The sequence below is a fragment of the Chiloscyllium punctatum genome, chromosome 16 (assembly GCF_047496795.1).
Source record: "Chiloscyllium punctatum isolate Juve2018m chromosome 16, sChiPun1.3, whole genome shotgun sequence".
Taxonomy (NCBI): Eukaryota; Metazoa; Chordata; class Chondrichthyes; order Orectolobiformes; family Hemiscylliidae; genus Chiloscyllium; species Chiloscyllium punctatum.
The window spans coordinates 1,906,987-1,927,550 of record NC_092754.1 but is presented as its reverse complement, the minus strand read 5'-3'; the positions used below and the strand labels follow the sequence as shown (position 1 = coordinate 1,927,550).

Sequence of the window (20,564 nt, the reverse complement as noted above, 5' to 3'; positions counted from 1 at the left end):
ACATACAGCAAGGAGTGCAGATGATAAACTTTCCAGAATACTCTGTTCAGGGCTTGTGGTGGGGAAGGGGATGTTAGATAACAGAATACTTGAATTATTCCCCTCATGGGCGTTTTGTGGGATATGCACAAGAATAGTCACTTGGTATGACCATAAACAGATGCAACAATTGGCCACGTTCATGGATACCATGAGCTGAGGTGAGTCAGAACAGAAAGTTTTTGGAAAATGAAGTAGGAAATTAGCTACAAGATCAATGCAACCAACTTCACTGGAATTCTTTAACAGAAAATAGCCCATTATATCAGAAGCAACCCAGAACTCCAATCTGTTATTAGTGTCCCTGAAGTTAGCCTTCATCCCATTCAATAACATATGCAAATAAATTAAAAATGCTTCTGTGCCATTGCTATATTTGTCCCATAACATCATAACCTCCTTGTATAAGGAAAGCGCGGCACATGGCGGCACGGTGACACAGTGGTTAGCACTGCTGCCTCACAGCGCCAGAGACCTGGGTTCAATTCCTGCCTCAGGCGACTGTCTGTATGGAGTTTGCATGTTCTCCCCGTGTCTGCGTGGGTTTCCTCCGGGTGCTCCGGTTTCCTCCCACAGTCCAAAAATGTGCAGGTTAGGTCAATAGGCCATGCTAAGTTGCCCATAGTGTTAGGTGAAGGTGTAAGTGTAGGGGAATGAGTCTGGGTGGGTTGCTCTTTGGAGGGTCGGTGTGGACTTGTTGGGCTGAAGGGCCTGTTTCCACACTGTAAGTAATCTAATCTAAAATGTGGCGAGTGAGCATTGTGGGCTAGACACCAGTTCCCAATGTCTTACTGGGAGAGCAGAAGGAGCAGATAGACGTTATCAGTCCTGGGTGATGTTAGAATTTTTGAAGGTTGCTCGATGGGCAAGGATTGCTTGACCAGAAACAAGGGATTATGTCAATGAGTGGATGGTCTTGAGTTTAACCCAGAGACTTGCATTTCCCTGGTGGCCTTTCACAAAGATTGGACCTCTCAAAGTATATTACTTACAATGAGGTAATATTTAAGGTTTTGTAGGAAGCGCATCAACCAACTTGTGCACAGCAAGATCCCACAAAAAGTACTGTGATTGTCAGCTCATCTCTGCAGAATGTGGGTGGCACTGGTGAAGTCAGGGTTTATTGCCCCTCCCTCATGCCCCATGAGTAGGTGATGGAATCACTTTCTTGAACCGTTGCAGTCCTTTGGGCCACCCACAGTACTATCAGAGAAGTGAATTCCAGGCTTTCTCCAGTGATATTGGAAGAACAGTGATACATTTCCAAAAGTGGACCAGCTGCATAAATACATTAGCTACAAGTGCAAGTCACAAGCTAGGAATCCTGCAGTGAGTAACTCACCTCCTCAATCCCAAAGTCGGTCCATTATCTATGAGTTATAATATGAAGCATAATATACTACTTGTTCATTCTTTTTGCTGAAATGGACAATTTCACATTTTTCTATATTTTATTCCATATGGCAGATCTTTGCCCACTCACTTAACCTGTCAATATCCCTTTTAGGCTTCGTAGGTCCCCTTCACAATCTACTATCCTGTCCAATTTTGGGTAGTCAGGAGTGTGATGGAATACTTCCCACTTGCCTGGATGGGTGTAGCTCCAACAACACTCAAGAATTTCAACACCATCCAGGACAAAACAGCCACCTGATTGGCACCACGTCCGCAAGCATCCACTCCCTCCACCAGTGATGCTCAATGACAGCAGTGTGTACTATCCACAAGGTACATTGAGGACATTCGCTAAGGCTCCTTCAACAGCACCTTCCAAACCCACAACTACTCCCATCTAGAAGGACTAGGGCAGCAAAAGTTGATGGTGTAATCTATATCAATGGATTGGTAATATTAAACCCTAGGCTAATCTTGGTGGCACATAGGTTCGAATCCCAGCATGGTAGGTGGTGCCATTTGAATTAAATGAAAAGCTAGCCTAACTGTAACCATGCAAAACTGTCAGTAGTAAAACTTAGCTCACTAATGTCCTTTAGGGAATGAAGAACCATCCTTCGCTGGTCTACATGTGACTCCAGACCCACAGCAATGTGGTTGGCTTTTAACTGCCCACTGGGCAATGAGGGATGGGCAATAAATACTGGCCTAGCCAGTGATGCCCACATCCTGTGAATGAATGAAAAACGTGAAATAAGATTGCACTGAAGAGTTTGATTCAAAGTTCTTTGAGTTTGTGCAGTCATTGATCTTCCACAAGCCGATTGTTGCTCAGAATGATGTATTATACTGCAATAGTCAATAAGTATGTAGCATTATGGAAAAGCACTTGTGACTCTGCAGAAAAAAGTGGCAAGTATGGAGGTGGCAGTTGAATCGAAATGCAACTAGTACAAGAGACTAGTGTGTGTTGAACACACCATGACAGAAATCCCCAACTCCAGTGTGAGAATGGCACAGAGCTCAGAGTGTAACCTAAATCTGTCAACATTGCATGGCCCTACATTAGTGCCAATTCACTCTGGTCGTCATGGTAATCATGGCATTACTGCCAATGACATCCTGTCTCCCACCAACATCAATCTCTTAATAGGATTTACCAGGATATGCCTGGAATGTGTTTATAGTACTTAATAACTTTTAACAAGAATATTTAAGACAAAAGGTAAAATATTGTACCCTCAGGCAGTAAGGTGGAAGTGTGCTTTTAGAACTGGTTTTCACATTTTGCAGGAGTTCTGCTGCTGACTGGAAAGCATTTGTAATTCTGTGTTTCAGAACGTTTCCCTTCTAAGTGTCAAATGTAATAAGTGACCCGAATAAATATAATTGTGCAACATACAAAAAATAATGAGCTGATCTCTGTTTCATGTCCAGTTATTGTAGGCAATTCATGTTCAAATTAGTTATGCTTTTTAAACCAATTAATCTCATTTGTCAGATTCTCCAACAGTCATGAACTGAAGAGGGAAAGCAGAGCTTAGGTTTCAGATGTTCATCACTGCTTCCATGGTGAAGGCATCAAATGAAAAAAAACCTTTGAAAATTGAGCTATAACATGCAAAAGGAATTTAACAGTTTGTCCACAAATTCCATGCCACTTTTGCCACTTTGGTGTCCTGATATTCAACCACTTCCAGATCCAATAAATGCAGATTTAGTTATTGAGTTAGCAAATACCAGTGTAATTGTGCAGACATGATTTGATTGTCACAACGACTACATCTTCTTACCTGTTGCCACAAATAATTACACGATTTTTCAAGCGAACTGATCATGGTCAGTGGTTAATATTTTCAAGACGATAAACAATGGACTAAGGATGAATATTGTATCAAACATGTTACTGTTTCCACTCCCAGTTAACCAATCGTTAATTCACCTTCATACTTCCTTAGGATCAAGGTCAAACCAAAATAATCTCTATTCTGTGCTCCATTACAGGGGAGATTAACTGGGGCAATGAGAAGGGGCAACAGTGTCTTGGGCTCATGTTCTCATGAAGAGGAAAACAGAGATTCCCTGTTTCTTCTCATTGTCTTGTTGGAAAGTAGGTCACAAGATGGTGTAGGAACAGGGTTGGGCAATGCTGGGAGCTGAAAGTTTGAATTATTTAATTTAGATAAAAATCAGATTTTTTTCTTTAATCAAGAAAACTTTAAATTTTCAAGGGCAGCATTGTTTATTTGGTTGTAAAGGAGTGTTTTGTTCTTTCAAGACATTTAGAATGTTTGAGATACATTTAAGTAGCTGGAAAACAGGAGAGGAATTGATAGGCATGTGAACACAATCACTTCATCCTCCATAATGTTTACAATTTTTTCAATCATTTCCTTTTTAACATGTGGCATCTGTTTTCTGTTGTGATTTAGATAATTACATGTTGTTGAATTTGCATGGAAACATTTACACAGAACTTGGAGCCAAATAAAACCTTTTGAATCCTCATACTGTTCCTAAGCACCTTTTGATTTTGAACTGTAGTTTCTGTTTTGTTGAGAACGGAAGACAATTTGTACACACTGATCTCCTCATAAAACAGCAATGAGGTAAGTGGTCTGTCATCAGTAGCTTAATGTGATGCCAGCTGGGGGATAAATGATGTTCAAGTTACAAGAGAAACTTCTACTATGTTTCTTTGAATAGTTACATGGGATCTTTATCAAGAGCCCCAAGGGGAGATCCTGGTTCAACTAGTCATCTAAAAAGTGACAATGCGATATTCCCGCTACACTAAAGGCAAAAGAGCAGAGGAAGGTTCTCTCCAGTTTCTGCGGCCAATCCTTATCCCTCAATCAACATCACGAAACTCACTGCACTTGCTGTGCACAAATTGACAACCATGTTTTGGATCAAATTATTACAGATGCTGGGATCTGTACAGAAAACAACAAAATGCTGGAGATCACAGCAGATGATGAAGAGTCATCTTGACTCGAAATGTTAGCTTACTCTCTCTCCATGGATGCTGCCAGACCTGCTGTGATCGCCAGCATTTCATAGTGATTGCCATGTTTCCTACATTATAACACACTCATTGATTGTAAAAGGAGTGTTGGAAATGTACATCTTTTCCTCCTTTATCTGGTGCAAAAATCTCACCACTAAAACTCTGATTGGGTTTTTTGATTTTGATGGTTTTTTTTAATCAGAAGGCCCAGCAGAAGGTGAAGTAGGAAAAGTGTCGAATGGCACTGATCTGAAGTGACACATTTCAGAGCCATGGACAAACTGAGTTGCTTCTTTTATTTTGTTAATTCCATTGTCATGTGTGAGTTTTAAATTGAAGACACTCTAAATCACAATACTTTGTAGTTTACCTTCCTAATCACTTGCTGCACCTGCATTTTCAACTTTTGTGATTCATGTCCAAGGACACCCAGATCCATCTGTACCTCAGAGTTCTGTAATCCCTTGCCAGTTAAATAATCGGCTGCTTTTTTTTATTCTTCACATCATAATTGAGAGCTTCACATTTTTCCACATTATACTCCAACTCACAATTTTTTCTCACTCCTCTCACTTAACCTATCCATATCCTTGTTCAGACTCCTCACATCCTCGTCACAACATTTTTTTTCAACCTATCTTTGTATCATTAGCAGATTCAGTTGCCATACATTTAGCCCTTTTATCCTATAAATTGATATAAATTAAGATAGTTCGGGACACAGCACTGAGCTGTGTGGCATTCAACTAGTCACAATTTGCCAACCTGAAAATGACCCATTTATCCCTATTCTCTGTTTCCTGTTAGTTAGCCAACCCTTCAAACATTGTAGCATGTAACCTCCTAAACTATGAACTCTTCCTTTGTGTAGTAACTTTCATAGCACCTTATCAAATGCCTTTTGGAAATCTAATTCCACCGTGCCTTCCACTTTCCTATTATCCTTGCTATTTCCGTAAAGAACTGTAATAAATTAGTTAAACCCAATTTCCCTTTCACCAAATCATGTTGACTCTGCCTGGCTCCATTAAGATGTTTGAAGTGTCAGGCAGACTCTCCTTCATAATAGATTCTCATTTCCTACTTTCTGTCTCCCACCTTTCTTGTATAGAAGAGTCACATTTGCTAATTTCCAATCTGATGGGACCTTTCCAGAATCTAGGAAATGTTTGAAAATTGAAACTGATGTATCTGCTATCTCTGCAGCCACTTCTTTGAAGACCTTGGAATGAAATCCACCAAGATCTGGAGACTTGTCAGCTTTATGTTCCAATAGTTTCCTCAGTTTCCTTACCCTGACTATTATAATTGTTTCCAGTTCCTCCCCTCTCTCACCTCCTGGTGTATAGATGTTGCTAGAATGTGGTTAGGAGTTTCTGCAGTGTAGGCAGACCCAGAGGGATGGAACTTGCTGAGGTCTGTGTGACATGGCCCAAGTGGAAATTATGGCAGGAAACGGTTGAGAAGCAAGGTGAGGCTGGCATTGCGAACATTTGGCTCCACCTTTTATGGTGGCGAATTGAGTTTTTCCAAGACAGTAGCAAGGTGCCAACAAAGGGGAATTGTTGTTCGTTAAACACCTTGTTCATGGCCCAACTCACCTCTTTAATACTTAGCTTCCTCTCTCACCAAATATGCCAACATACTGGACATCAAGAGATTTTGACACGTGTGCATGAGAGTGGGTTAGAGCAGGGCACAGCGGGTCACAGCCGGTCAGAACAGGTCAGAGCGGGTCGAAACAGGTCAGAGAGGGTCAAAGCGGGTCAGAGCGGGTCAGACAGGGTCTGAGCGGGTCAGGGTGTGTCAGAATGGGTCAGAGTGGGTCAGGGTGAGTCGGGCTGGGTCAGAGCGGGTCAGAGTGGATCAGGGCGGGTCAGGGCGGGTCAGGGCGGGTCAGAGAGGGTCAGAGCAGGACATAGCAGGTCAGAGTGGGTCAGAGTGAGTTAGAGAGGGTCAGAGCAGGTCAGAGTGGGTCAGAGTGAGTTAGAGAGGGTCAGAGCAGGTCAGAGTAGGTGAGAGCAGGTCAGAGTGGGTCAGAGCGGGTCAGAGTGGGTCGGAGCGGGTCAGGGCAGTTACGCGGGCACTGCCGCTCACTGCTTTCTCTAAAGGAGTTCCATATTGGCCACTGGGCACCAACATCTCAGGGCACACTCCATGGGCACCAGCCTCACACAGTCCACATCCATGGACACTGCCGTCTAACATGTGCCAGCCTCTATGAACCCTCAGGGCCCACCTCTGATCCACTTACAGGACACTCTGCCCTTCAATACTACCCCAGTAACTCTCAGTGTAACCCTGCAGCAAGGACACTGTGTGCCCAGGGACACCCCCCTCCCCAGCTCAGGGCCTGGCCCAGGCTGTATCTCTGGGATCCTCACTCCCTGTCAGAGCCCTCACTCACTCGGAGCCCACCCCGATGCTCACTGCTAACGTTGTCTTTAAGTTGTACCTCTCCAATGTTCTGCACTGGGTGATTGATGTTCCAGCATTCACTCACGGTTCTGGAAGATGGTGCCACACACGGACTTAGCAGATTTATGCAGAAAGATTATCAGGAAGGTCATCAGGAATCTATCTCCCTCTGCCTGAAATATATTTAAAGGTTCTCCATCCACTGCCTTTCAAGGAAAGGAATTCCAAAGGCTCACAATCCTCTAAAAGAAGAAATATTTCCTAATGTCTGTATTAAATGGGTACCCCTTCTCTTTAAGTTCTGACCCCTAGTTCGAGAGGAAACATCCTTTCCACATCTACCCGGTCAAGTCCCCTCAGGATCTTACATTTTAATTAAGTCACCTCTGACCCCTCTAAATTGCCGAGGTTACAGGCCCAGCCTGTCTAGCCTTTCCTCATAAGGCAATCCACTCATTCCTTGTATTAGTTCAGTAAACTTTCTCTGAACTTCTCCCAATGCATTCTGTAAGTACAGTGATCAATATTGTGCACACCGAAGTTCGGTATTTCTACAGCATAACCTTCCACATAATAAAATATAACATCCTATGAGCTTTCCTGATCACTTGCTGTACCTGCACACTAACCTTCTGTGATTCATGCACTAGGATACCCAGATCCCTCTGCATCCTCTCACTGTTTGGATAACCAGCTTCTTTTCTTTTCTCTTTGACAAAATGGACAATCTCACATTTTCCCACATTATACTCTAGCTGTCAGACCTTTTCCCACTTGCTGAACCTATTGATATCCCTTTATAGGCTCCCTATATCCTCCTCACAACTTACTTCCCTACCTATCATTGTGTCATTAGCAAATTCTGCTTCCATACCTTTGATCCCTTCCTTGATATCATTTCTATAAATTGTAAAGAGTTGAGGCCCCAGCATGGACCAATGTGGCACACCATTAGTGACATCTTCTCAACCTGAAAAAAGACCCACTATTCCTAATCCCTGCTTCCTGTTAGCCAGTCAATCTCTAACCTATTTCAATATCTTTTATTTTCTGCAATAGCCTTTGATGTAATGCCTTATCAAATGCCTTCTAGAAATCTGAAGACAATCCATCCACTTTATCCCCTTTATCTACAGCACAAATTACTTCTTCAAATAACTCCAATAAATGAGTTAGACGTGATTTCCCTTTGACAAAACCACGCTGGTTCTGCCTGAATACCTTTGAACTTATCTAAGTGCCCTTTTATAAAGTCTGTAATAACAGTTTCAAACATTTCCCTTAAACAGATATCATACACATTTGTTTCTTTTGGAGTTGGCATTTCATCCATTTTGTAATGAATGTTTTGTGCATCTATCTGTGTCTTCTATCCTTTTATTATTTTATAAACTCTGGCCTTATCTGCTGGTGCACATTTCACTTTGTGCTGTCCTGCCACTCTCTGTTTCCTTTACTGCCACCTTGATCTCTTGTTTGATTTGTCTATTCTAGCCTCATGTGATCCCTTGTCCCCAGTGTTTAGTTTAAAGCTCCCATTGATCCTGGAAACTAAAAGCAAAATACTATGGATGCTAGAAGATTCTGCCAGACCTGCTGAGTTTCTCCACCAGTTTCTGTTTTAATTTTTACTTGGGTAAAGACCGTCACAATAGTACAGTTCACAACTGAATAAGTAAAGGCTAACAAACAAGAAATGGTAAAAACAAGTATATTTGCCACGTTCGGGTCTTTGATGAGGCACTGTAGGGTTAAATAGAGTAAAGGACCTGAACATTATTTCATACGTTGAATGATTTATGGTGTTGCAATATTAAAATCAAAAATCCTAGTTGCCAGAAGTGAATACTCAAAGATCTAATCTTTGTGAAGGCAAATAACTTTTTAATAATTGAAACTGACGTTGAAGCATTTACTGAGGCTGTGGCCAGTTTGCAGAGACTGAGCAGTGAAATTAAATGCAGGATAATTCAATACAAGGGAAGATTATGCTGAGGCAATGTCACTAGACTAGCAATCCAGGACTCAGATGAATGTAATAAACCAAAGAACTGTGGATGCCAGAGATCTGAAACAATGAAAAACAGAAACTGTTGCAGAAATGCAGTAGAGTCTGGCAGCATCTGTGGAGAGTGACAAGGGCTCAAACATTAACTCTGTTTCTCTCTGTGCAGATGTTGCCAGACTTGTTGTGTTTCCCCAGTAATTTCTAGTTTTGTTAGGCCCAGACTAATATTCTAGGGATGTGACTTTGAGTCACTATAGCAGAGATTGAAACTTGAATTTAAAAAAATTTGGAATATCGAGCTGGCCCTAATGGTGACTATCAATTACTGCAAAAATAACCCATCTGGATCACTTATTTATTTTAAGCAACATAAAAGCAGAGTGTAAGATCTTCTATACGAATGAAAAATGCAAAAGATTATTGAAGACAAATGCTGGCAACCATTCATCAGACAGTTCCCTGAGATGGCAGGTTAGTCAGATGATAAGAGATTGGGCCTGTATTCACTGAAGGTTAGAAGTAGGAGATGGGACCTTATTGAAATGTACAAAATTCTGACAGGGCTGGACAGACAGGATGTGGGTATGATGTTTCCCCACAGCAGGGGTTCAGAACAAGGGGCAGCATTCCCAGGACACAGGGTAGGCCATATCTGGGCAAAAGTGAGGACTGCAGGTGTTGGAAACCAGAGTCTAGATTAGAGTGGTGCTGGAAAAGCACAGCCGGTCTGGCAGCATCCGAGAAGCAGGAGAATCGACATTTCGGGCAGAAGCCCTTCATCAGGAATCTGACTGAGTTGTGGAGAAATTTCTTTGGTCATTGTGCGGTGATCTTGTGGAATTCACGACTGCAGAGGGCTGTGAAGACCTGAATGAAGTAATGAATGATTTTATTGTCACGTGTACTTTACAGTGAAAAGCTGTTCCACTGTCACCACAATCTGATACCATTTTGAATAGTTTAAGACATAGAAAAAAAAGGAAGATATAGCTTAAAAAGCCAGCTCATCATCAATGACGCCTGCACCTCTGTCCCTCGGCCACCACCTCTCTGCCATCTGCACTGGACCAAAGCAACGTTGCAGTTTCTACTCTTCAGGGGCTATCTTTCACTGCTGGGCTGACTGTCCTGTATCATCACCTCACCACTGTCTACACCTGACACAACCAACATGTCTCTCACTCATCGATGTCAACTCAGCCCAACTCATCAATGTCACTAAGATGTCCTTCCACTTTACTGCCAGCAGTGCCAGACCCAATCAATGAGGAAGTGGCTGATCCTCAGGCACTATCTTTCACTGCTGGGCCTATCTCTCTGATATCGCCTCCACCCAACGTGGACACTGCTGACAGGTCCCATGCTGTCACTGGAATGTTAAGTAGTCCACATTGCATTCCATCTCCACCACCGATACCATCTGAACTCAGCACAGGGAGCGAGAAAAGGAAAAGAGAAGAAACAAACACAAGAAAAGAGAAAGAAAAGCAGTGATAGCAGATAAGCCCCAGCTCAGGAGTCATCTTGATACCAAGTCACTGAATATATTTAAGAAATGAATAGATTGTCCTCTGAAAGCCCAAGATGTTGAGGGGGAGTGGGATTATGACATTGAGGTAGAGGATCAGCCATGATCACATTGCATAGTGGATCAGGCCGCTCCTACTCATATTGCTTCAGTTTCAGAGTTTCTGTGAGCCCTTCTCTTCCCAGGAGCTCAGAACAGAAGCAGTGTCCTTGAAATCACTGCCAGTGGGACAGCCCCCACATTTCCCAGCTGCAGCCTAAAGAGCATGTCATGTCAAGGTGAAACACAATTTCACTTCCTGTGTCGTAACTGCAGTATAACGGAGGTTCACACATTGACTCATGTTGGGGAAAGGTTAGGAAAAGCTGAGGAAGGTGTACAGGATACACAGCCGGAACCAAAGGAATGAATTAGTATTACAACACTTGAGGAGAATTACTCAGTCTCCTCTGTTGAAATCTCAATCTCCCCTGCTTTAATACCTCTGTAAACCTTGGTTTTCAATCATACATTAAAAAGATTCAGATTTGCTAAATTGCTTTTAAATCTCTCTGTAACCTCATTCGTTCCTACTTCTATAAACACATCCCTCTCCCAAATCCTCCAAGGTTTCTGCACTCTTCCAACTCTGACCTTATTGTCGTCCCTCCCCCGATGGTCACCCCTCCCCCGATGGTCATCCTCCCCCTGATGGTCATCCCTCTGATCTGATGGTCACCCCTCCCCCAATGGTCACCCCTCCCCCAATGGTCATCCCTCCCCTGATGGTCACCCCTCCTCCAATGGTCATCCCTCCCCCGATGGTCATCCCTCCCCTGATGGTCACCCCTCCCCCAATGGTCATCCCTCTGATCTGATGGTCATCCCCCCCAATGGTCATCCCTCCCCCGATGGTCATCCCTTCCCCCGATGGTCACCCCTCCCCCAATGGTCATCCCCCCCCCCCAGTGGTCACCCCTCCCCTGATGGTCGTCCCTCCCCCGATGGTCACCCCTCCCCCGATGGTCACCCCTCCCCTGATGGTCATCCCTCTGATCTGATGGTCATCCCCCCCCCCCGATGATCATCCCTCCCCCGATGGTCACCCCTCCCCCGATGGTCACCCCTCCCCCGATGGTCACCCCTCCCCTGATGGTCATCCCTCTGATCTGATGGTCATCCCCCACTGATGGTCATCCCTCCCCCGATGGTCACCCCTCCCCCGATGGTCACCCCTCCCCCGATGGTCATCCCTCCGATCTGATGGTTATCCCTCTGATTGTGTCTTCAGCCCCTTGTCTCTAAATTCTGAAACACTCTTGCAGCCTCTCCATCTCTTTATCTCTTTTTAAATTTACCCCTTTGTCCCTATCCTAATCGACTCAAATTTTCTGTCCAAAAAGTGATGAGGTTGATGGGCTATAACTAACCAGGGTCAAGAGTGTGGTGCTGGAAAAGCACAGCAGGTCATGGCAGCATCCGAGGAGCAGGAGAATCGATGTTTCGGCTATTAGCCTTTCATCAGGAATTAGGCCCATTCCTGATGAAGGGCTTATTCCTGAAAAATGTTGATTCTCCTGCTCCTCGAATGCTGCCTGACCTGCTGTGCTTTTCCAGCACCACACTCTTGACCCTGATCGCGCGCATCCTCAGTCCTCACTTTCTCCTAATATGATTAACCAGGGGAAAGTTAATGTTAATGGCATAAGAATGAATCTGATCCAAATATATTGGAATCAAAGATTAGCAGCAAAACCATAATGGTTGCCTTTATTGAAGAGGTTATCTCCTGTGAAGAGGAAAGATAGGACAAACAAATTAAGAGCTCCCTGGGTGACAAAGATAGTAGAGATTAAAATGAAGGCAGAAAAAGTGTATTTATGTCAGATGTTGACTGGAGAATATAACTGTACCTGAGGCTAAATGTAGAGGGTTCAAAGTAGAATGGAAAACACAAAGAACAGAAGCAAAGAAATAAGAAAAATGACAGCTAGCATGACAGGGATCGAAATTCTTTTGTTAACTTCCAAATAAGGAAAGAGGCGAGGAACCAATGAGCAATGACAATGAAGTTTCCACATGGGAGCAGGGGGCATGACTGAGTTATTAATTGGATATTTTACATCTGTCTTCACCCGGAAGAAGATGTTGCCCAGACCATGAGTGACAGAGGAGGTGCTTCAGACCTTTGAAGGGCCAGACGTTGATGAGGAGAACACATTCAATGAGCTGAATGTATTTAATGCTGATAAGGCACCAGGAGTGAATGCGATGCATCTCTGATATGGAGCCCAAAACTGCTTAAAATATTCTAAATGTGGCCTCACCAGAACCTTACACAACCTCAAAAGTACATTCCTGCTCTTGCATGTTCATCGTTTTGAAATGTATTTGCCTTCCTAACAGCCAGCTGAACCAGTGTGTTAACCTTAAAAGAATCCTGAACCAGGACCACCAAGTCCCTTTGTGCATCAGTTTCCAAAATCTTTTCTCATTTAGAAAGTAGCCAATACATCTACTCTTCCCCCAAAGTGCATAACCTCATACTTTCCTACATTGTATTCCCTCTACTACTTCTTTGTTCACTCTCCCAGGCTGTCCAAGCCCTTCTGCAAGCTCCCCACTTCCTCAACACTACCTGTCCCTTCGCCTACGTTTGTGCCATCTACAAACTTAGCAACAATGCCCCCAGTTCCTTTATCCAGATCATTAATATATAACATGAATCACTGTGGCCCCAACACTGAGCCTTATGAAACTCCACTAATCACTGGCTGCCACCCTAAGTATATGTGGATAGCAAATGTGGTTCCCTTGTTCAAGAAGGGGAGTAGGGATAACCCTAGTAACTATAGGCCGGTGAGTCTCACTTCTGTTGTGGGCAAAGTCTTAGAGAGAATTGTAAGGGAGAGGATTTATGAACATTTGGATAGGAATGATGTGATCAAGGGTAGTCAGCATGGTTTTGTGAAGGGCAGGTCGTGCCTCACAAACCTTATTGAATTCTTTGAGAAGGTGACTAAGGAGGTGGACGAGGGTAAAGCGGTAGATGTGGTGTATGTGGATTTTAGTAAGGCGTTTGATAAGGTTCCCCATGGTAGGGTACTGCAAAAAATACGGAGGTATGGCATTGAGGGTGCGTTGGAGGTTTGGATTAGGAATTGGCTGGCTGGAAGAAGACAGAGGGTAGTAGTTGATGGTAAAGGTTCATCTTGGAGTGCAGTTACTAGCGGTGTTCCGCAAGGATCTGTTTTGGGACCATTGCTGTTTGTCATTTTTATAAATGACCTGGAGGAGGGGCTAGAAGGTTGGGTGAGCAAGTTTGCGGATGATATGAAAGTCGGTGGAGTTGTTGACAGTGAGGAAGGATGTGGCAGGTTACAGCGGGATATAGATAAGCTGCAGAGCTGGGCAGAAAGGTGGCAAATGGAGTTCAATGTTGGTAAGTGTGAAGTGATTCACTTTGGTAAGAGTAACAAGAAGATGGGGTACTGGGCTAATGATCGGATACTTGGTAGTGTGGATGAGCAGAGGGATCTTGGTGTCCATGTACACAGATCTCTGAGTGTTGCTACCCAGGTAAATAGTGCTGTGAAGAAGGCATATGGCGTACTGGCTTTTATTGATAGAGGAATTGAGTTCCGGAGTCCTGAGGTCATGCTGCAGTTGTATAAGACTCTGGTGCGGCCGCATCTGGAGTATTGTGTGCAGTTTTGGTCACCATACTATAGGAAGGATGTGGAGGCACTGGAACGGGTGCAGAGGAGGTTTACCAGGATGTTGCCTGGTATGGTAGGAAGATCGTATGAGGAAAGGCTGAGGTACTTGGGGCTGTTTTCATTGGAGAAAAGAAGGTTTAGGGGTGACTTGATAGAGGTGTACAAGATGATTAGGGGGTTAGATAGGGTTGACCATGAGAACCTTTTTCCACGTATGGAGTCAGCTATTACGAGGGGGCATAGCTTTAAATTAGAGGTGGTAGGTATAGGACAGATGTTAGGGGTAGATTCTTTACTCAGCGAGTTGTGAGTTCATGGAATGCCTTGCCAGTAGCAGTGGTGGACTCTCCCTCTTTATGGGCATTTAAACGGGCATTGGATAGGCATATGGAGGATAGTGGGCTACTGTAGGTTAGGTGGGCTTGGATCGGCGCAACATCGATGGCCGAAGGGCCTGTACTGCGCTGTATTTTTCTATGTTCTATGTTCTATGTGTATACACCCAGGAGGGTATACACACAGGGGAGGGTAATCACATGGGGAGGGTATACACACAGGGGAGAGTATACACGCAGGGGAGGGTATACACACAGGGGAGGGTATACACACTGGGGAGGGTATACACACTGGGGAGGGTATACACACAGGGGAGGGTAATCACATGGGGAGGGTATACACACAGGGGAGAGTATACACGCAGGGGTGGGTATACACAGGGGAGGGCATACACACAGGGGAGGGCATACACACAGGGGAGGGTATACACACAGGGGAGGGTATACACACAGGGGAGGGTAATCACATGGGGAGGGTATACACACAGGTGAGGGTATACACGCTGGGGAGGGTATACACACTGGGGAGGGTATACACACAGGGGAGGGTATACACACAGGGGAGGGTATACACGCTGGGGAGGGTAATCACATGGGGAGGGTATACACACAGGGGAGGGTATACACACAGGGGAGGGTATACACACAGGGGAGGGTATACACGCTGGGGAGGGTAATCACATGGGGAGGGTATACACACAGGGGAGAGTATACACGCAGGGGTGGGTATACACAGGGGAGGGCATACACACAGGGGAGGGCATACACACAGGGGAGAGTATACACGCAGGGGAGGGTAATCACATGGGGAGGGTATACACACAGGGGAGAGTATACACGCAGGGGAGGGTATACACACAGGGGAGGGTATACACGCTGGGGAGGGTATACACGCTGGGGAGGGTATACACACAGGGGAGGGTAATCACATGGGGAGGGTATACACACAGGGGAGAGTATACACGCAGGGGTGGGTATACACACGGGAGGGTATACACACAGGGGAGGGTATACACACAGGGGAGGGTATACACATGGGGAGGGTACACACACAGGGGAGGGTATATACACAGGGGAGGGTGTACACACAGGTAGGGTATATACACAAGGGAGGGTATACACGCTGGGGAGGGTATACACATAGGGGAGGGTATACACATGGGGAGGGTATACACACGGAGGAGGGTATACACGTTGGGAAGGGTATATACACAGGGGAGGGTATACACACAGGGGAAGGTATACACACTGGGGAGGGTGTACACACAGGGGAGGGTATATACACAGGGGACGGCATACAGGGGAGGGTATATACACAGGGGAGGGTATACACGCTGGGGAGGGTATACACATGGGGAGGGTATACACATGGGGAGGGTATACACACAGGGGAGGGTAATCACATGGGGAGGGTATACACACAAACGAGGGTATACACGCTGGGGAGGGTATACACACAGGAGAGGGTATACACACAGAGGAGGGTATACACACAGGGGAGGAGATATCCACAGGGGAGGGTATATACACACGGGGAGGGTATACATGCTGGGGAGGGTATACACCCCTGGGGAGGGTATACACCCCTGGGGAGGGTATAAACCCCTGGGGAGGGTATACACATTGGGGAGGGTATACACCCCTGGGGAGGGTATACACACAGAGTGGATATACACACTGGGGAAAATGCCCTTCATTGTTTCAAGAGTCAGCTCAACAATTAAGCAGAGTTCTGGGGTCTATATCATTTCTGTAACATTACTTTATGGGCCACAACTACACCATGGATCATGTGCCTGTAATGTCATGGCTCTGTACAAGTAGACTTGACCTGACCCCATTTTCTCTCTAATTCACCTTCTTTTCACTCTAATATATTCTGGATCTGACATACTTTGAGACTTCCTTCTTTCCATCTCCTTCTTTTCATCCTCTTTCTTAATAAAGAAGGTAATTTATGAGAAAACTCACAATTCCCTAGTGAAAGGGAAAGGAGCTCCCCCATGTCACTACTTCTACTCTCATAAAATGGCAGCTGATTCAGACCTGATATTCGGTTGGGCCAGGCCTGTAAATTCAGCCAAGGCTAGGTAAACCATGGAAACACAGGCATCTAACCTTCGAGGCGAAAGTGAGGACTGCAGATGCTGGAAACCAGAGTTTAGATCAGAGTGGTGCTGGAAAAGCACAGCAGGTCAGGCAGGATCTGAGGAGCAGGAAAATCGATGTTTTGGGCAAAAGCCCTTCATCAGGAATGAAGGAAGGGAGCCTCCAGATTGGAGCGGGGTGGGGCTGGGGAGAAGGTAGCAAAGAGAACAGTTGGTGAATGGGGATGGGGATGGAGGTTATAGGTCAGAGGGGAGGGTGGAGTGGATAGGTGGGAAGGGAGATTGGCAGGTAGGACAGGTCATGAGGATAGTGCTGAGCTGGAAGGTTGGAGCTGGGGTAAGGTCGGGGGAGGAGAATTGAGGAAACTGCTGAAGTCCACATTGATGCCCTGGGGTTGAAGTGTTCCGAGGCGGAAGATGAGGCGTTCTTCCTCCAGGCTTTGGGTGGTGAGGGAGCGGTGGTGGAGGCCCAGGACCTCCATGTCCTCAGCAGAGTGGGAGGGAGAGTTGAAATGTTGGGCCACGGGGCGGTTTGGTTGATTGGTGCGGGTGTCCCAGAGATGTTCCCTAAAGCGCTCTGCTCGGAGGCGCCCAGTCTCCCCAATGTAGAGGAGACCACATCGGGAACAACAGATACAATAAATGATATTAGTGGATGTGCAGGTGGAACTTTGATGGATGTGGAAGGCTCCTTTGGGGCCTTGGATAGAGGTGAGGGGGGAGGTCATTTATGTCTCCTGTCAAACCTTCGAGGCAAGTCATCACTTGGGCAAATATGGAATCATTAAGGAAAGTCCACTTGCAGTTGGAAAGGGAAAACCAGGTTTAGCAAACCTGCTGGAGCTTTCTGATAGTTATCAGAGAGAGTTGATGAGGACAATTCTATTGCTAAAGTGTACATAACTTTCAGGTCTTGTTTGACAGAGAGCTGTATGAATGTGATTCAGGACAGCATCTCACACAGTGATGGAAGTGGGATCATTGGATATTTTGGAGGCAGGGGAGATTCTTCACTAACAGGACAGTAAGTTACATGGATGGGTGGGGGTGGATCAGATCCACCATGATCATATTGGATTGTGGGATAGCGTCGATGGGCCAAATAGCCCACTCCAGCTCCTAACTGGCACGTTCAACCAGTCTTTGGTGCACAATTCAGAGAGAATCTCAAGTCAAAACACAGTCAAGAGTTGGGAGGTCATGTTGCGGCTGTACAGGGCATTGGTTAGGCCACTTTTGGAACATTGCGTGCAATTCTGGTCTCCTTCCTATCGGAAAGATGTTGTAAAACTTGAAAGGGTTCAGAAAATATTTACAAGGATGATGCCAGGGTTGGAGGATCTGAGCTACAGGGAGAGGCTGAACAGGCTGGGACTGTTTTCCCTGGAGTGTCGGAGGTTTACAAAATTGAGGGGCACGGATAGGATAAATAGACAAAGTATCTTCCCTGGGGTGGGGGAGTCCCGAACTAGAGGTTCAAGGTGAGAGGGGAAAGATATAAAAGGGACCTAAGGGGCAATGTTTTCACACAGAGGGTGGTAGGGATATGGAATGGGCAACATTTAAGAGGCAATTTGGATGGGTTTGGAGGGATATGGGCTGGGTGCTGGCAGGTGGGACTAGATTGGGTTGGGATATCTGGTCAGCATGGACGGGTTGGACCGAAGGGTCTGTTTCTGTGCTGTACATCTCTATGACTCTGTAACAAAGTTATGAAGAAGTTTTGGTGTGTGATTTATACTCAGAGAGTTGGCAGGCTACCCAGTTCGGATCAGAGTCTAAACTGAGGAAGACCAGGAGGCACAAACTGGGCCCTCCATGCAATCCAGTGGAGTCAGTTCCTGGTCAGGTCTCCTGTTTATAAATATATTGTACAATGACTTTCAGCAGCTAACCCTCATGTAACTTTAGAAATGGAAACGGCTGCTGCCAATGGACAGTGTGTAAGGAGATCTGTAGTGGGTTTGGGGGAGGCGTGGGTGTGGAAGATTTTGTCACACCCACAGGAGACTGGTCCATGAGATCCTCAGCAAATGTTGAAGGGGCGAGCCCATCACACACCCCTCAGACGTCACCATTGATATCCAATCCCATTCAAAGCACTCACACAAAGAGCAGTCCGTTCCTCCCAGCCGATTATTACATGAACGTCATCGGAAGGAGGGACACAGAAGGAACTTTCAACACAGGGAGATAACTCTGTACCTCATTACAGATATTGGAGGAGCTTTTGTGGCGAGGACTGAATCGCAGAAGGATTTGAATAGCGTGACCCAGAGAAATCACCCAAGACCAAAACCCAGCAATCCGCAGAGTCTTCATCTGTGAGAGAGCAGCATGGCCACAGACAAGGTATAGTTTACAGAACGACTGTATTTTACTGGGGATCCCCTCCCCCACAACACGGTTTAAAAATCCGTGACCAGTTTCTCTGGACGAGACCCGAACCTGTTTGTAATGTTCTGCGGTGCCGATTTTGGAATGCGGACGAAGTTGGGATTTAATATATTCCATTTCTAAAGTCACAGGTTTGAGGGAGTTGTTGGTGTGTTACAGTTTGTAATGGGCTGAAGAATGAGGGTAGTCAGATAAACGAATGTTTAAGGTCAACCACAGAGAATGCTGGGGAAGATCTGTGAGAATTCGAGTGTGGTCAGAGGTTCTCAGAGCAAGGAACCAGCTGGAATGGAACGCTGTGATAGTTGGGGGCAGAGCTGAATCATACACACACACACACACACACACACACAGAGGGACTGGGGGAGGGAAATATTCACTGGGAGAAAAGGAAGGAGGGAACACAAGAGACCCGTGTGGCCAAAACAATAGCTACAACGCGTGTTTTAATGATACAGAATCAGGGCATGTTCTTTTCACAGAATTCACAGTATGAGGAAATGTTTTAACACTGTCAGTGAATCATTTGTCTCTCAGGCAAAAACAAAAGCCTGGATGTTTAAGGCTTTTCTGATTTCCCAAGAAGGCATTGCCTGGGACAGGGGGGCGGTGTCAGATTTAAAACTTACTCAAATTAATCTTCATTTTCAACCGCTCCGGCCACATCTTCAAACGGTTACTGGAGTTGGGCAGTGTTTTAAAGTAGGTTAATATCGCACTAAATGGAAAGAGTAATAAGTGTTAAAACATTTATGTGAATTTCCACCGAAATTTAAACAGTTCACCAAGAACGGAGCTGTAAAACCAGTGAATACCCCCTGCAATCATTCTGTTCCAAATGTCTCCTGTATCCCTAACCACAGCCCGACCAGATCCCAGGGCAGATCCAAAGTGATTCTTGTAACTAAACCAGCAATGGGATTTCAAAACATCAACCATTTTACATTTTAAACTCCGCCAGGCGATGTATTGTTTGGTCTGTTGTAGGGGGATGGAAATGTCTCAGATCCCAGCCCACCCCCTGCCCCCTGGAAGCTGAATAGTTACCAGGTGAGACTGCATCCGGAATGTGTACATGACCCAGTGAACGTACAACTCTCAGCTCGCCTGGATCTAGCTCGGGTGTAGCTGCTGATTTACGATGTGGATTTCAACAATCTGCAACTGTTCTGTTCCCTCTCGAAGAGTTAACACTTTATATCCTCCCTATTCTCAAACCTACTCGCCATTTATAACTTTCTCACACCAGGCTCTGTGAACCTGTGTGTGTGTCTCTGTGAACCTGTGTGTGTGTCTCTGTGTATCTGTGTGTGTGTCTCTGTGTGTGTGTGTATATCTCTGTGTGCGTCTGTGTGTGTGTCTGTGTATCTGTGTGTGTGTGTGTCTCTGTGTGTGTGTGTGTCTCTGTGTGTGTGTCTGTGTATCTGTGTGTGTGTGTCTCTGTGTGTGTGTGTATGTCTCTGTGTGTGTCTGTGTGTCTCTGTCTCTGTGTGTGTGTATGTCTGTGTGTGTGTCTCTGTGTGTGTGTCTCTGTGTGTGTCTCTGTGTGTGTGTGTATGTGTCTCTGTGTGTGTCTCTGTGTGTGTATGTCTGTGTGTGTATGTCTGTGTGTCTGTGTGTGTGTGTCT

The 20,564-nt window shown here is 45.3% G+C and overlaps 1 protein-coding gene and 1 long non-coding RNA gene across 2 annotated transcripts in view; one reads left to right on the top strand and one right to left on the bottom strand.

The window, feature by feature from the left end:
* Window positions 1–9,258: 9,258 nt before the first annotated feature.
* On the bottom strand, window positions 9,259–19,865 carry LOC140486894 (uncharacterized). Its single transcript, XR_011962668.1, has 3 exons — window positions 19,752–19,865; window positions 19,566–19,654; window positions 9,259–9,737 (listed from the first exon to the last, which is right to left on the bottom strand). It is a non-coding gene; the product is annotated as an uncharacterized lncRNA (long non-coding RNA).
* LOC140486893 (solute carrier family 2, facilitated glucose transporter member 1-like) overlaps window positions 18,667–20,564 on the top strand; it is a 35,000-nt gene continuing 33,102 nt past the window's right edge. The window contains exon 1 of the mRNA XM_072585958.1: window positions 18,667–18,891. Within this exon, the coding sequence (XP_072442059.1) occupies window positions 18,877–18,891 (15 nt within the window). The 5' untranslated portion in view covers window positions 18,667–18,876. The remainder of the gene's footprint in view (window positions 18,892–20,564) is intronic.